Source organism: Scardinius erythrophthalmus, assembly GCF_964197995.2.
Source record: "Scardinius erythrophthalmus genome assembly, chromosome: 23".
Lineage (NCBI taxonomy): Eukaryota > Metazoa > Chordata > Actinopteri > Cypriniformes > Leuciscidae > Scardinius > Scardinius erythrophthalmus.
The window spans coordinates 24,727,861-24,744,075 of NC_138243.1; the positions used below are offsets into that span (position 1 = coordinate 24,727,861).

The window sequence follows — 16,215 nt, forward strand, 5'->3', positions numbered from 1 at the left end:
AAAAGCACTAATTCATTAAAGAAGTGAATCTCTTTGTGAATGAATCATTGAATCATACACTTATCCAGTTTGTTCATAAACATAGATTACAGAAAGGACTCTGCATTTATGAGTGAATCATTGATTTATTGGCTCACTCATAAAGAATCACTTGCTTTTATGAGTGAGCTATATTCATTGTATTTATGAGTGAGTCTATCAGTGATTTATTTATAAAGCCTGTTTTGTCTCTGAATGAAAACACTGATTCATTTGTGAAACCAAAACTTTTTCTGTAACTACTTTTTACTACCATTCATAAGTTTTTTTAAAAATCCACTGCGCATGCGCATTAGCTTGACCAGCCTGAAAAATTTCGTTTTCTGTTATGATTCGACCGTTAAGAAACCAAATTTATGAGACAGTTGTTGTCAGATTTCAGTGGTGATTTCAAATATGGAATTTAATCATTAGCTTGGCAAACTTGTAGAATTTGATGTTTCCCCTTTCAAAGAGATAGGAGCTGCACTTGCATGCCCGAGACGCGTTTCAAAGATGGCCGCCGAGTGAAATGACTTGTCTTAAAGGCACTTTGATTTTAAGTCTGGGTATGCAATATTAAACATGTGGACAACTTTACTACATCTCTAAAATTTTACATTTTCAAAAAGGATTTGTTTTAAAAGCTGTCCATTCATCAATATTATATTATCAGTGTCTAAACAACTAAACTGAATCCAAATGCCATCTGAATGAAATTAAGATCACATTACAATATCATAGGGAGTAACAGGAAAGTAAAATTGCACTGTGTCAGGCTCCTCCTGTTCTGTAGAGCTCCCACAGGGCATGTGGAGCAGGACACAGAGTTCTGATTAGAGCCGAGCGCTGCTGTTCACTGGCCTGTTCAGGCCAAAGGGCTCTCTGTGTGGGCTACTTGTCCATGCATGTCATCTCTGTACATGCTACTGTGTTGTTGTTGTTGTTGTTGTTGTTGTTGTTGTTGTTGTTGTTGTTGTTTTTTTTTGGGGGGGGGGTTGTCCTCCCAAGATTACTCCGGTTTCTGAGCATCAGGCATCTCAGTGACTTGCCTTCCCTCCCAAAGATGCTTTAAAGAGACCTCGAGCAGAAGGAGTGGGATAAATCGTTCGCTCTCAATTCAGCACTTGTGTCAATAATGGCACCCTGTAGTTAAAGCTCATCAAGCTGACATCTATTTATTTATTTATACTCACTATTCATGTCATAAGCAAAGAACAAACACGCTGAACCTAAAGCTTAATTGAACTTAAAAATTCATCTCCTCAATAGATTTATCTCAATACATGGCAGTCTGACTTTGTATAATAATTAAGAATTGACAATTAATGTGTGAAATGACAGTATTAGTGTTAACTGAAATTAAGAGAATCTAGTTAGAAATAAATCTGCATCTACAGAGACCTGCAATACAACATTTTGTTTTCTTCACAGATATTTGTGAACAACTGTGTATCTGAAAAGTCTCACTTGAGGCTGTTTCCTTTAAACAGAGCAAACTGGTTGCAATTGAAAAACAGGCACAAGGTCGGTCGGTTAGATTTTCTCGCATTGATAAGCTGACAGGAGGATGCAAGACAATGATTTCTATTAAAAACAGACAGACAGTTGAGTGTTGCAAGGCTGTTTGGCCATTGTGCAGTTTAGTCAACATTGCCTTCAGCAGGAACTTTCAAAAGTTTTTAAGGTGAAACAGCGCGCATCATTATCTGATCAACATGAGCACAGTTTCAAACAACACTGAAGAATATTTCACTTCAGATGCTTTAATGCAAAGAAATGTGTTTACTGGTGTAAAGATCACATCTGCTTCTGTTTAAAGGGTCTTTATCGTGAAACTTTGTGAGTATTTTTAGTTAATACACCTGAAAAAAAAGAAGATGGGATAATTGCTAAAGGCTGTGTGGTACAGCAACTAAACTCAGGATGAAAGTGATTAATCCACCGTGCTACCAATTCCTGCGAGAGAAAGATGGAGAGAGGGAACGAGAAGGGAGAGAGAGACATCTCCAGATGTAAGACCAAATCCAGGTACATTACAAAATAGGTCACATTTCCCAGAATGCCCCTTCTCTCTTGTTTCCAAAATGAAATTGCTCCATTTTTCTCCTTCCACATGCTGAATGACTCGAGGTGTCTCAAGGGCCTGGTGTATCAAGAGGGCAGAGACAGAAGTAATTCGGTCCTGGCTGTTCGTTAGGCTCTATGTGAGAGTTTCTCCCCAGTCTGAACAACAATTACGGCTGTATGATTAATCCATCGTGTTGACCTGCTCAACACAAAGAAGATGGTTGGCCGCGTTAAGGCTTTAGCTTTGGAAGCGCACCAGGGCATATTTGCAAACATGGCGGTCACAAGAAGGTTTAACATGGTCATGCCAGTTTTTGGCGCTCAAAATGAGAGCATGGACAATCTGGGATCCATGCCACATTGAGAGTCATGGGATGCTATCCAAAGCTACTTGGAAATGCCAGTGTGTGAATTCACACCATAATATATTGGCACTTAGCTTTCTGGAATTCTAGGACTTGAATGTTGGACTGCAGTGCCAGCTTTGGAGTCTCTCTCTCTCTCTCGCTCTCTAATTCAACCCCATCAATAACTGAAACTTGAGCAGACAGACTGATTGACTTAACTGTTGTGCTGATTTGCATACACTTAGCCTCTGGTCTATCAGTCCCAGAAAACAATCCCAGCATGCAATTGTAAGCTATGTTTGTAAAAAAAAACGAATGAGTTTGCTCTAAACAGGCAAAGCACTTAGGCGTTAAAACAAGCTGTTAAGGATGGCTTTGATGTCCAGATGGGGAAAGGAATATGACACAGACTCCTGGAAATGAGAGTGGATTCTGAGTGGATGGAAGTACTTTGAATTCTCTGTCACTAATTTAAATGTGGCAAAGAGATTTCATTCCAGTTTTCTATGTCTGTTTTAGTATTAAGATCTATCTATCTATCTATCTATCTATCTATCTATCTATCTATCTATCTATCTATCTATCTATCTATCTATCTATCTATCTATCTATCTATCTATCTATCTATCTATCTATCTATCTATCTATCTATCTATCTAATATTTGTAATCCATCCATCATCCATCCATATACACTGTTCAAAAGCTTGGGGTCGGTAAGGATTTAAAAAATATATGCATTTGAAAGAAGTCTCTTATGCTCATAATAAATCAAATAAAGGCTGTATTTATTTGATGAAAAAATACAGTATAAACAGTAATTTTGTGGAATAATATTAAAGTTTAAAATAACTTTTTTCATTTAAAATGTAGTTTATTCCTGTGATGGTAAATTGAAGTTTTAGCATCATTACTCTAGTCTTCAGAGTCACATGATCCTTCAGAAATCATTCTAATATTATTGTGAATGTTCAAAATAGCTGTGCTGCTTAATATTTTTGTGAAAACCATGATACATACAGGATTGTTTAATTAATAGTTAATTAGAAGTTAGAAGGTACAGGATTTATTTGACATAGACATTTTTTATTTGTAACATTACAAAAATATATTTTTTGTCAATTCAATGCATTTCTTTAAACATTTCTTTAATAAAACATTTTAAACTGAAATGTATATTTATTGTGTACTGTATATAAATGTCTACATAATATGTATATATAAAAAATATATATAAATCATATAAATAATTTGTATTTATAATAATTTGTATTCATAATATTTGAGCTGCCTGTGTGGCTAAACACATAAACAGAATTACTTTCTGTCATGACAGACCTAATCAGTTTCCTACTTTTCGTTTTTCCTCATTCTTTATCTCTCTCTTTCTCTAATCTCCTTCTCCAAACTGCACTGACAACTAGTTGTGGCTGTGGCCTTTATACAGAGAGGCAGAAGGGGAAAACTATTTATTTCTGAGAACCGTATGATTTTTCAAGCCGGAGGGAGACTTGATTGGTTCCAGGGAAGAAATACCAGCTAACAAATCACACAGGACTCCGTGCTCTGAGATCGTCGTGTAGCGCGAGGGCCAAATCTCCACGGTCTTATATGCTACACAGAGAAATCTGAAGGGAAGATGTCCAACGTCCTCCATATAACCGTTCAGAGACTTCCCTTTAGAGGAGAAACATGGTCAGAACATCCCCTTTGCACCCTAAACTTCGCTGTTACCATGGCGCCTTGAGGTACCCAGTTGCTCAAACTTGTGTGTGCCGTCTGATTGGCCAGAAATCTCAGCAAGAGTAAAAGCTGGCTGAAGTCTAATCAGTAAGATATGAGTAATGGGGTCTCAGCTTCCTTCTTAATAAAGTCAGCATCTCTGGGACCTTCCCCAACAACAACCACCCCCTAGCCGGCCCGTTCTGGCATCTTCAAATAGTCCCTCCTCTTCTCACGTCTTACTGCCCTCTCTCTCTCCATCGCTGTCTCTCTGGAGCACTCAGGATGTAGCAGCTGCTTGTTGCCTTTGATTTAGACTTGCCCTAGATATGCTCTCTAATGAGCTGAGTGCCCAATCAATAATTTACCTGAATCTGAGTGAGAAGCAGGCTGATCAGTGCTGCTTAAAAAAAGAACTGCAATCAGTGCTATTCACAAACTGTTTTTTGACTCATCCTTCCATTTTTCTCTTTCTCTCTTTTGCTATGTGCCATTGTTTGTGATACAAGAGGATAAACTTCCCTCTGATTTTTTTTTCCAGTTCCTCCTGATGACCCTGTGATAATCGGAGCACCTGTGGTGAGCTTGCGTGCAGGGGACTCGCTAAACCTCACCTGCCATGCTGACAATGCCAAACCGGCCGCCTCCATAATCTGGATCCGTAACGGAGAGGTTCTGAACGGTGCGGCGTACACCAAGGTACGGCAGGTCCCTGCTGCTGGCAGTTTTTGTATCAACAAAACTCAATACAGAAACATGATGGAACCATGGACTGTTTCAAAATCATTTTTAGGCATCATATATGTGTTCAAATGTTCGACTGAATGCACCTAATGTTCGAAAATCTGTTCAATTTCAAATTGAATGTTCTAATTCACCTATTATGCCCAAATATTTTGTGTTGTGAACATTTTTGACTCCGTTTAAAAGTGCACCTGATTCCCAAAAATGCCGTTTCAAACATTTTGATTCAGTTCAAACGTGATACCCAAAAACACAGTTTTGAATGTTTCATTTCAAATTGAATGATCAAATTTGCATATAATGGCCACATTTTTTATCTTTGAACATTCAAATGCTCCTGTGATGCCCCAAAAAATCTCTCAAACTTTTTGATTCAGTTCAAATGTTAGGCCGTGAGTCAGAGGGTTGATCGGTACCATTTTGAGGGATTAAACCGCATGGTGATTTTTGTGTACTGTAGGTATATGACCCTTAATTTGAAAAATGTGTGATAGCATTAGATTCAAGGTAGTTTTTGGTTACGGAGGACGATTTTCAAACATATGTCAAGAAAAAGGATAAATTAAATTTGTATAGGAGTTTGTATAAGAGTATTGAGTTTATACAAATTTGTATAATTTGTATTTGTATAGTATCAGAGCCTGAGGAGGCATGGTGTATGATACACTTGTCTTCTGGCATTCCCTTCTCCTTTTCCATGTTGAAGTGGATAGCACCACCACTAAGCCTGAAACAGCATAAAACATTTGATTATCACACCTCCAGAAAAGTACTTGCACAAAATTCTCAAGTAGAATTCCGTGAAAAAGTCCAAATCAGAAAAAGCATGGGATCAAAACAGCCATATCACCATAAACTGTTGTTCAATAGAACGATTTTTTTAAACGATTTTCAACTCAAAGTTTCTCAGCGCCCCAGAGGCCTAGAAAGGTGGTTGACACATCATTTTAAAGCCCCGACACTGCCTCTTCCAATGCAAAAAAACAACAGTTTGGATTATAGAAGCATTTTTCTCTCTTGTAGTCACTGAACACCTTACCTTGAGATAGGATGATATAAGTGTTGATTTCTCATGAAAGCTACCATGGATCGGATGCTATCACACATTTTCCAACACTAGAGATGTGTACCTTCATGAAAATCAAAAAGAAATTTAATCCCTCAAAATGGTACCGGTAGCCCAAATTTGGGGTCCTGTCTCATGGCCTATGTGCACTTTTTTCAAAACTAGCTGGTTTAAATGTTTTTGAATCATTTCAAACAATCACAAGATGCATTCAAACACTCCTGTGATGCCCCCACTATTTTTTTTTTTATTCAAATCAAACATGCATATGATGCCCAAAAACACTGTGTCATATCAGGTACACTGTATCGGGTGTTTCATTTTAAACTGAATGATCAAATTAAATGATCACAATTGCCAAAAACACTCAAATTTTACTTTTAGAGAGATTTTAACATTGAAACATTTGGACATTCAAACATTTTGATCCATTTTGAATGTTCAAGTACTTCTATGATGCCAAAAAATGCTGTCTTGAGTGTTTCATTTCAAAGTGAAATTCAGTCTGTGCATTCAGTCCATTCAAATGCGTCCTGTGATGGCTTCAATGTTTAGGTTCAGTTTAAATGTACATGCATTCATTTTGAATGCTCGAGCACTTCATACGACAAACATGCTGTATAGGAGAACAGCCTGCTATAGGTTTTTGAGACAGCCTGTATCTGACAGTACTTTTTTGCCTACAATTGATACTTTCAATATCACGTGTCAAAAAAAAAAAAAGAGTCTCTTATGAAATCCTGCACTTCGCCTGACTGCGTGTCCTCGAAACTCTCAGCTCTGTCAAATGAATGACAAGTGAGTACTAATTTTTAATTTAATCCTTGGGGCAAAGTGAAGCTGTAATGCAGTGCTTTAAATATGTCATAATGGAAAGACATTCCAGCACTCCATTATGAATGTGTTCCTCAGCAATTTGCTCAGTTGGTTGGCTTTAGGGAGGAAATTGAGAGAGAAGGAAATGTGTTTAAAGGGCCGCTCATACTATGATTGGAGAGCGTAATCTGCTCATTTTGAGTAAGCCGAACCCCTCAGCACCCACCAGAGAGAGTCCCTTCATTAATTAACCAGGCCTAATTTAGACACAAGCAAGCTAGACAGGTTACCTCTTTTTTTCCAACAGAAGTACAGCTTTCAAATCTGTTCTACAGAGACTCTACTCTCGGAGACTCTTTTAAATGCCTCTGAAATTATCAAGTACCTCCATGAGACGGATAAAAACAAAGCTATTCATGTCTCGAAAGTCATTCCAGTGTAAACTGGATATTAGATGAGAGACAAATCGTTTTTTTTTTTTTCGTTTTTTTTATGAAAACAGGAGTCTTGTAAACCACTGATTCTTGAGTGCTGGGACAAAACAGCCTGCATAACGGAACAGAGAAATGTACCGAGGAATTATTTTGGATTAATCTGTTAAACATGTTCAGAGGTGCTGGTTCAACCTCCTGCTTCTTCCGTTTTCACAGTAAATGTGTGTTTTTCCTTGATGCAACTCAGTGTGTCAACACGATTAAGGATGAATTGAGATTACAGGATGGTTTCACACTGATTTTCAGCTTCATCTATTGAATTGTCACCACAGTCAGACAGAAAATCAACAGCATTGACAAAATAACCATAATGCATTTAATCACACACTCATACAGTGCTTGTGCAGTAGCTGTTTTGTTATTTTGGTGTCTGCTAATAGAAACATCAAATAAGCGGAGATGTCTTATACATCTTTTATGGATATATATCCATGTTTCTATTTTTCATAAGTTATAAATTTTATAAATATTTTATATAGTTTGAAATGATTTGTGACCTGAGGACAGGTGTTTCTGGGAGGAGGGTAGTGAGTGATAATGTCATTTTATAATACTGATAAAAGGAATAGTAGTTGAAAGTTTGCATTTGTGTAAAGATCACTGTAGTGATCATCTCTGACAAGTATCATAGTGGAAATGTTGCTGTTTTCGCAACTGATGGCAGGTAAACGTCTGAGAATGCTTTGTCTCATCTCTCAAGATTCAGTGAAATATTCAAATGTCAGTATGTTGGATTTATGGGTTTAACTTGATTTTGGTCTAAAACTTTGATTTATAACTGAACACACTGAAAGTCTAATGACTGGAGAGCCTCGTCTCATCATAACACAATTACCTTTTAGAAAAATGTCAGATGATAAACGCACAAGAGATTAGAATTTTTCATATTTCTCCAGGAATCGAGCTCCACTCTTTATTGGGTTATTTGATTAATTCTCAGAGAGAATCTCTTGTAGCTGTGAGGCAGACGGGTGTTTTAGATGAAGTCAATATCCTTCAAATATCTGTACCAATTTTTTAATAATCTTTCCTCAATAAACACGGTTCCTCTATAATAGCTTGAATACCAGAGCGCAAAAGTGCAGGTAATATCGCTGTGAATAAGCTGCTTTGTGACTGACATATGGAGTGTGTAACCTCTACGCGAATGAAAGATTCCTGTGTAAAACTCTTGATACAGATTTCAGCACAAAGCTAGTCTGATAGAAAATCGAACATTTTGAAAATGCTGTATCTGCACATTCAGGCCTTTAAACACATGCTGATTTGATGCTCGAGACTCAAGGGTTGTTGGGTAGATGGTTTGTTCAGAGACCTCCAACAGAGAGGAGCTGATTGCAAGTTTGGAAGTCTGTCTTTGACCTACACTCAAGAGGAAGCATAAATACAGACAATCTTGAGTTGTTTGGCTCATACTTTTTTCTTTTCGACTGTGCAAGTATGAAGTATCATTGACCATCTGCAAAGTGCTGCGATACTTTAGTGCTCACAGTGTTTGTGTTTTCATGCAGACGCTGTTGCGAGATGGCAGAAGAGAAAGCACGGTGAGCACGCTCCACGTCTCCGCCTCGAACATCGAGAGCGGCCAGCGGATCACCTGCCGTGCCTCCAACAAAGCGGCGCCCAACGGCAAAGAGGCCACGGTCACCATTGACATCCAACGTGAGTGAATCTTCCACCGACTGCGCTTCTGTTCAAACATAATTAGCGGCAGACAGGCTCGAGCTCACATTCCCCTTCCAAATCCTGCGACCAGCATTCTGTTCTGAGGGCTTCTTGTGTTTTCCTGTCTGTGTGGATAAATTATTCACATGTGAAAATCCGCTATGTGCTGTCCTATTTTCTTTTTCCAAACAGCCGTTGTGTATGCATGCGATCTGATGTCTCTGCACATGTCGTACTTCCCTCCACAGACACACAAGACTTGACACAATTTTTGTTTCTCCTCGTTTTTTGTTTTGGAGAAGAAATTGTAAAAGTGACAGTTTCTCTGCAGGCAGCATAGAGGGATGTTGCAAAGCTTTAAGCCGGTTATTGTAGACATAAATGCTAATTATTAGCTTTTTAAACATCGGAAGACTTGAGCAAGACCAGATCCTGCTTGTGTATATGGGCATTCTGCTTATTTTTTATTTATAGAAGCCATAAGCTCCGCTGTCAAAAGTGTATCTGAAAGCGCTAAAATGAAAGGCCTTAACTAATTCAGCGCGAAAGATTAGCATTTGATGAAATATTTCTGACAATGTATGCATAGGGAACAAAGCCGCTCTTTCAGCTCTCTCGAGTGTTGAAAGATATTAACTCTGACTAATAAAGCAGAAAATATATCATATTGAAAGATCCACAAGTTCTGACAGCTCCTTTCTTCACGTCCGTAAAGTCTGTTTTTTTTTGCCCAGAAGGAATGCGCCTCATCACAATGGAGCTCAAATTCAATTTTTTTTTTTTTTTTTTTTTTGCTCCTCCGGACTCGGCCCAAATCATTTTGTCATGCAAAACAATAGAAGAGTTTTACTGTAAGCCTCTTTCCACCCTGAATTGCGCAGACGCACATGATTGGCCAGTTTCCATGATGTTGCTACTGTGAGAGCCAATGTAATGTTTTGTTTAATTAATCACGATTGGAGGAAGTCAAACCAGCCAGGTTTGAGATTATATCTACTTTCCATTTGATTATATGTTACTTTCCTAACACAAAGGAAGATATTTTGAAGAATGTTAGTAGGAAAAAAATAATATGGAAAAAACATTACTGACATTCTTCAAAATATCTTCTTTTGTGTTCAGCAGAAGACAGAAATTCTTAAAGGTTGGAAACAACTTGAAGGTGAATAAATGATGACAGAATTTTTAATAAATGATGACAGAATAAATGATTAATGATTACAGAATTTTCATTTTGTTGTGAACTATTCCTTTAAATTCAACTTAATTATTCCAAACTTTTGACTAGTATAGTTTATGTGTAAGTCAATGAAATTGCCACAAACTGCTACTGTCAAGATTCATTTAGCTTACGATTCAGGGTGGTTTACTTGAACTTCCCTGTTGCCAGCTTAATCGTAATAATTACACCGTGTCTAACCTGCGCCTGTGCGCTCTGTCGTTTGAGATGTGCCAGGTCTAACACGAGGAAGCAGTTCAGTGAAGCAGAGACCCCGCTGTAGGCCACACACTGAAAGAACATGTGCTGGGTAAATAAGTGATGACTATGAGCAGAGAGGTGCTAGAACCTTTGGGCCACGACAGCCCACAGGGACCTCGAACCGGCATCAGGGGCGTTTTCCTGATGCTTCATGTCTTCAATATTCAGAAAAGGCAGCTGTTACGTAAGGTGCCATAATGGAAATGTGTTTTTTGGCAGACCTGGCTGTTTGAAGAGCTCACAAAATGTTTTCCACTATTCCCGGAGATTATTTACCGAAAACACTTTCATTATATGTCACATGCTGTTTTTTCCATTTATCCTTCTCTGTAGGTAATTGCCTAAAAACAACAGTTATAAAACCGGCGGGTCTGATCAAATACGGCAACGTGACAGAGTTCCAAGAGTTCATCAGAGTAAAGGGAGAATGTTTAGATTTCATTTCATCTCAAGTTTTGTGTTCCGCCTAAAGTGTACCGCTAATAAACAGAGCTATCAGTGGGTACATGAGTCACTGGTGACCTAAATAAGCTTGTTGCTTTTCACTTATTACTGAGATACTCTGGCCCTTCTCTTCATATTAGACAGGACACATTTGCTCGTAATCATTTATAAACTCTTGGCTATGAAAGCACTGGCCCATTTATCAGGGCTCCTGCAGAACCAGCTTCATCTGTCCTGACCCTCCTGTGAAACACAACAATTGCACTATGACCACTTGGGCTCTCCTTCTGACCAACAATGATCTGGATCATGGGTCCACAAAACCCTTTTGTACTTCTATGCTGATGTCATGAAGATTTACATTAGGTCCCCCATAGAATGCTGCCCATATTGGATCCCAGGGGCCAGCTTTTTGTTAATACAGTATGTAATAATCATATAAAATATTTAATCATATAATAATATATAATATCTATAAAAACATGTATTTATTAATATTGAAGAATATATATATATATATATATATAGAGAGAGAGAGAGAGAGAGAGAGAGAGAGAGAGAGAGAGAGAGAGAGAGAGAGAGAGAGAGAGAGAGAGAGAGAGAGAGAGAGATGCATTTGATTTGATCAAAAATACAGTATGATTTTATTTGGTGCTCAAGAAACATTTTGGAAAATATATGTATTGCATCCTTGATAAAATATGTATGATTATTAATTAAAATGAATCACAATCTATAGATTTTGTTATATTCTATATAAATGAATACATGTAATTTAAAGCACATTAATGATATAGTAATGTAGTTCAGACAATGTACATAATAGTAATTTTGCAGGATTTCTTACCATTCACTGAAAAGTTAAAAGTTGTTTCAGTTAACAGAAATGTTCTCAGGTTTTAGGTGGACTGAACGTGCAGACCGAACTCTTTATGACCAGCTGTACCAGCATTAAACCAGAATAAACCAACCGGGTCCTTTTTGGAAATTCATAGTGGTTTTAGTCGGTCTGTTCAGCAGGGGATATATGTGCATTTGTTTAATCAGTTCGGCCCTGAGCAGATGGTCTTCCAGTGTGCCAGAGTTAAGGGTTCGTATCGCTCTTCATTGATATGGGTGCTACTTTTTAATTAGTCTGACACCCTCCTAGACTTCCATTCTAGATGCCATTGATTATTTCCATGGAAGCGGACATTTAAAAAAAAGACTTGATGATGGCGAGTAATGGAAAGTTTCTTGGTGGTTCCTCTTCGCACAGCACAATTTCGATAAGGATCTCTGGACTCAACCAATCTTCATTGGCTAGATACACAAATTAATCTGCAACGTGTTGACATTCACATCTCCAACACTCCATTCATTCACATGTTCTCACTTTAAAGGTCATCAATGCCTCTGAACCACATATAGTAATTAAAACTTCCCCATTAAACAACACGTTTCATATTTCATGAAAGGTTCTCAAAGCTCGTAGCCCACATCAATCTGCGTGCACACTTCACTTTTGCCCCTTTTGGATTTTCTCCCTCTTACGACTCAAATGAGATTTGGCTTTATTGTAAAGGCAGCTAATATTCTTCACAGCGAGTGCCACCGATAACGCCATCTCATCTGACCCTATGCTTGAACGTGGCGCGAAGCTCTTCGGCGCCGTTAGCTTGTGGGCCTCTGCGTAGCGGTTCGTTTAAGAATTAGCACCCAGGAGGATGTCTCTCCGCTTCTCAAAGTAATTGCTTTGTAAATAAGAGCGGGATCGAAACAATGCTGTTTGTTAGGAATAATTAATGACCACATGTGCACATGGAGATGCGTCTGGAGGCCTCTCGTGAGCTCCTGTCGGGCGAACGCACTCACTCCACACAAAGGAAACTGACAAGAGGTGCTTCATCAAGCTCAAGGAAACACTCACTCGCATCCCCCCTTGAGTCTTCCATCCAAAATAGATGCATGCCTCTATGTTTAGAGGATGTCATGGCGGTTTTCGGATGCATATTTACATGCAATACTTTATCGTTTTTTCGGAAAACTGGACACCTCCCTAATTCCCAATGTTACCACAATCCAGTGCAAACTTCATTTAAAATGAATGATCACAAATCAATGTTGATTCTGTACTATCTGAGTGCCTGGTAGTTTTCATAGCTGCCCATGCGGCTTAATGGACTAATTCCACTGAGCCTGGTGGTGGCATAGTTCCCTTTTCAAACATCGCAGCTCGCTAGTTTCTTGTTAATGTATGTTTTCAATGTGCTGTAAATGGAAGTTAAAGTGAGTTTTATGAGAATTGATTTTAAAGTCTTGATGCTGGTTTTTAAATCCTTGAATGGATTGGCTTCTGTATACAGTACATTTCTGATTTATTATCCATTCACAATCCTGGAAGGTCTCCTAGGTCATCCAACCAGAGACTGTTAAATGTTCTTAGGGTTAGATTGAAAACGAGAGGAGATTGAGCTTTTGCCGTTGCTGCACCAAAACTTTGGAACAGCCTACCTGTTTTCATTAGAACTGCTTCTACACTGCACGAGTTTAAAGCAAAACTCAAAACCTATCATTTTTCTTTGGCTTATAATTGTAGCTGATTTGTGCTGTGTCTTTTCGGAGTTCTGTTTTGTAATTTATGTTGTACATGGTGTTAAATGCTGATGATATCTGATATAGTGTGCAGCACCTTGGTCAACAATTGTTGTTTTTAGTGGTGCTATATAAATAAAGTTGAGTTGAGTTGAGTGTCTGCAAGAAGATTTAAAAATCCAGACTGCAATGTTGCAGTGCAAGACCTGATGAATAAGATCAGAACAAACGTTTATTTATTTGTATTAAATATTTGTATTGTATTTTAATCACTATACTGTCATTTTTCATTGACAATTATTTCACTAAATGTTAATTACATGTGTATGCCAACATTCCTTATATTCTAAGTAGTAGTGCTTTCAGTGTAATTAAATATTTTTAATATGGTTAAATTTATTAAAGGAAAAAAAGAAGCGTGATGTCCGCACACTGAAAATAGCTGCTCCAAATGAATTTATTAATAGCACAACGTTTCGACCATCAGAAGACCATCAGGTCTTCGTCAGGCAACAGTTGTGCAGAAATATATTTATAAGAACATTTCAGCTGGTTTAATGGATAATTCATAGTTTAAATCAACTGACAGCCCTGAAAAGTAGTAATAATCTGCATTTTTATGAGGAACTCTATGCATGTAAGCTGAACTCTGTTACCGGAGTCGTAATAAGTTGAAGGTGGAAGAAGTTGTGCAGGTTGTCCATTTGACGCTTGCTAACCGCTTACACTGTATCGCTACTATTGTTTCTCTAATATGTTTGAATATACCGCTATTTCATTTCAACGCTTTTCAGAAAGCCTTCAGGTTAGTTTTAAATGACTAGTCCCGCGCCATAAGGCATTATGAATGAAACATCTGTCCTCGGTACAAATACGTTGGTCGAGTGACGGGTGCAGACTGCTAATGAGAAATCAGACCCAGCGCTGTGTCTGGGCTTTCCAGAGGCCTCTAATCACATTCAGACCTATGGGAGGTGACAGATCCGTCCACTGTGCTTTGACAGGACTGGGGCAGATTGTAGGAGCTTTTCTCATATTAAAGTTTCAGGATTTGGGGGGGAAAACAGCAGGAGGAACCACTGCTGTCTGGAATTGTTGTGATTTGTCGGTATGTCACTGATGTTTCTACCGCTGGCCTAGTTAATGTCCAACATGCCCCGTGTCCAAACAAACACACGGCACAATCATGCTTTCACAGACACTTCTTCAGCTCTGAACGTGTCAGCGCCTGTCTGTCCGCTGTCACTTCCTGTCTCACATCTGCTGTCAGTCCTGTCTGACTGTTTGGGTTTGGGTGTGTGTAATTGGAAAGGAGTGAACGAAAGCAAACTATATAAGATTGCCTTGATTCAACTTATAAATTTCATACACATTTCAAACTTTCTTTTGTTTTAATTGAAACTGCCATAACAAGAATTCCAGCGCTGCATTAAACTCAAATAAATAAAATGTAATTGTCTTCCGAAATGCCTGGATAAAAAGTCTGGGGTTAAATATCGCTTTTGCTTAATGGGAATTTGGTCGCTGTTTGTTTAATTTGTGTAATCAATCTATTTGTTCATTTCGCCAAAAACTCTCTTTAATCATGCTCATTTTAAAAGTTGTTTAAATTCTAATTCAGCTGTTAGAAGGCGAGTTAAGGCGGCAATTAATCTTAATGCAAAGTAGCTCTCATTACTGGGAAAAAGAATAATCAAGCCGTTCCCACTTTTTAGAGTATTTTTAGTTAGTTCTTTAATCCGCAATTAATCTTTCTGACGAGTGTTTATTAATGAGCATTTTGAGACATTCTGTGGGAAGATGAAGTTGACCGGCCCTCTCTGCTCCTCCAGATTTCCCACTGGTGAACCTCTCTGTGGAACCGCAGCCTGTTCTGGAAGGCAATCTGGTCAAGTTCCATTGCGCTGCTAAAGCGAATCCCCCTGTCACTCATTACAGGTGAGAGCTCGCACTCACACACACTCCGACTGAAATACTGGTTTTATGTCCCAGAAACTCCTTCTTTTACTCTCCTGATGTTTTTGTTATTGTGCACAATACGTCTTCGCAGAAAAACCACATGAATTTCTCATGCCAACACATGTTCATCTCATATGCGTGTGAAGCAGCATGTATTTGTTTCAACACGTGATCATATGAAAATAGCATTTGTGGCACACTGTGTAGAATTGAGAGCTTGCGTGAAATGTTCCAAAACCACACAAAAATCATATGCGAATCTAGTAATTTGAAATTATTATTTTTTCTGTATACTTTTACATTACTTTGTAGCAAAAAAGTAGAGTAGGCAGTGGACGTAGTGCAAGTTTAATTTTGTTTTTGTGCACATTGTGACATCGCAGCGTTTTGAAGGCTTAGCTCATAAATATTAATTAATTGATGATTGATATGATCTTTAACATGGTAGATATGCACTACTTTTCAAAAGTTTGGGATCTGTAAGATCGTTTTTAAAAGAAATTAATACTTTTATTCAGCAAGGATGCATCAGATTGATCAAAAGCGACAGTAAAAGACATGCATAATGTAACAAAAGATTTCTATTTTAAATAAATGCTCTCTGTTTTAAATAAAACCTTTAATTCATCTAAGAATCCTGAAAAATGTATCACAGTTTCCACAAAAATGTTAAGCAGCACATTGATAATAATAAGAAATATAGAAATATAGATCTGTTGGAAAGTATTTGTTCATTTAAAGCCAAAACTAAAATAAAGTAACATAAAAAAACAATGTTACGATAACTATAATTCAAGTCAAATTAACATTTCATGCA

General features: G+C 38.0%; 1 protein-coding gene across 1 annotated transcript in view; it reads left to right on the forward strand.

Moving 5' to 3' along the window:
* The window catches only part of kirrel3a (kirre like nephrin family adhesion molecule 3a), a 131,825-nt gene that overhangs the window by 90,410 nt on the left and 25,200 nt on the right, over positions 1-16,215 (forward strand). The window contains exons 4-6 of the mRNA XM_081354032.1: positions 4,698-4,855; positions 8,788-8,938; positions 15,272-15,377. Coding sequence (XP_081210158.1) covers positions 4,698-4,855; positions 8,788-8,938; positions 15,272-15,377 — 415 coding nt within the window. The remainder of the gene's footprint in view (positions 1-4,697; positions 4,856-8,787; positions 8,939-15,271; positions 15,378-16,215) is intronic.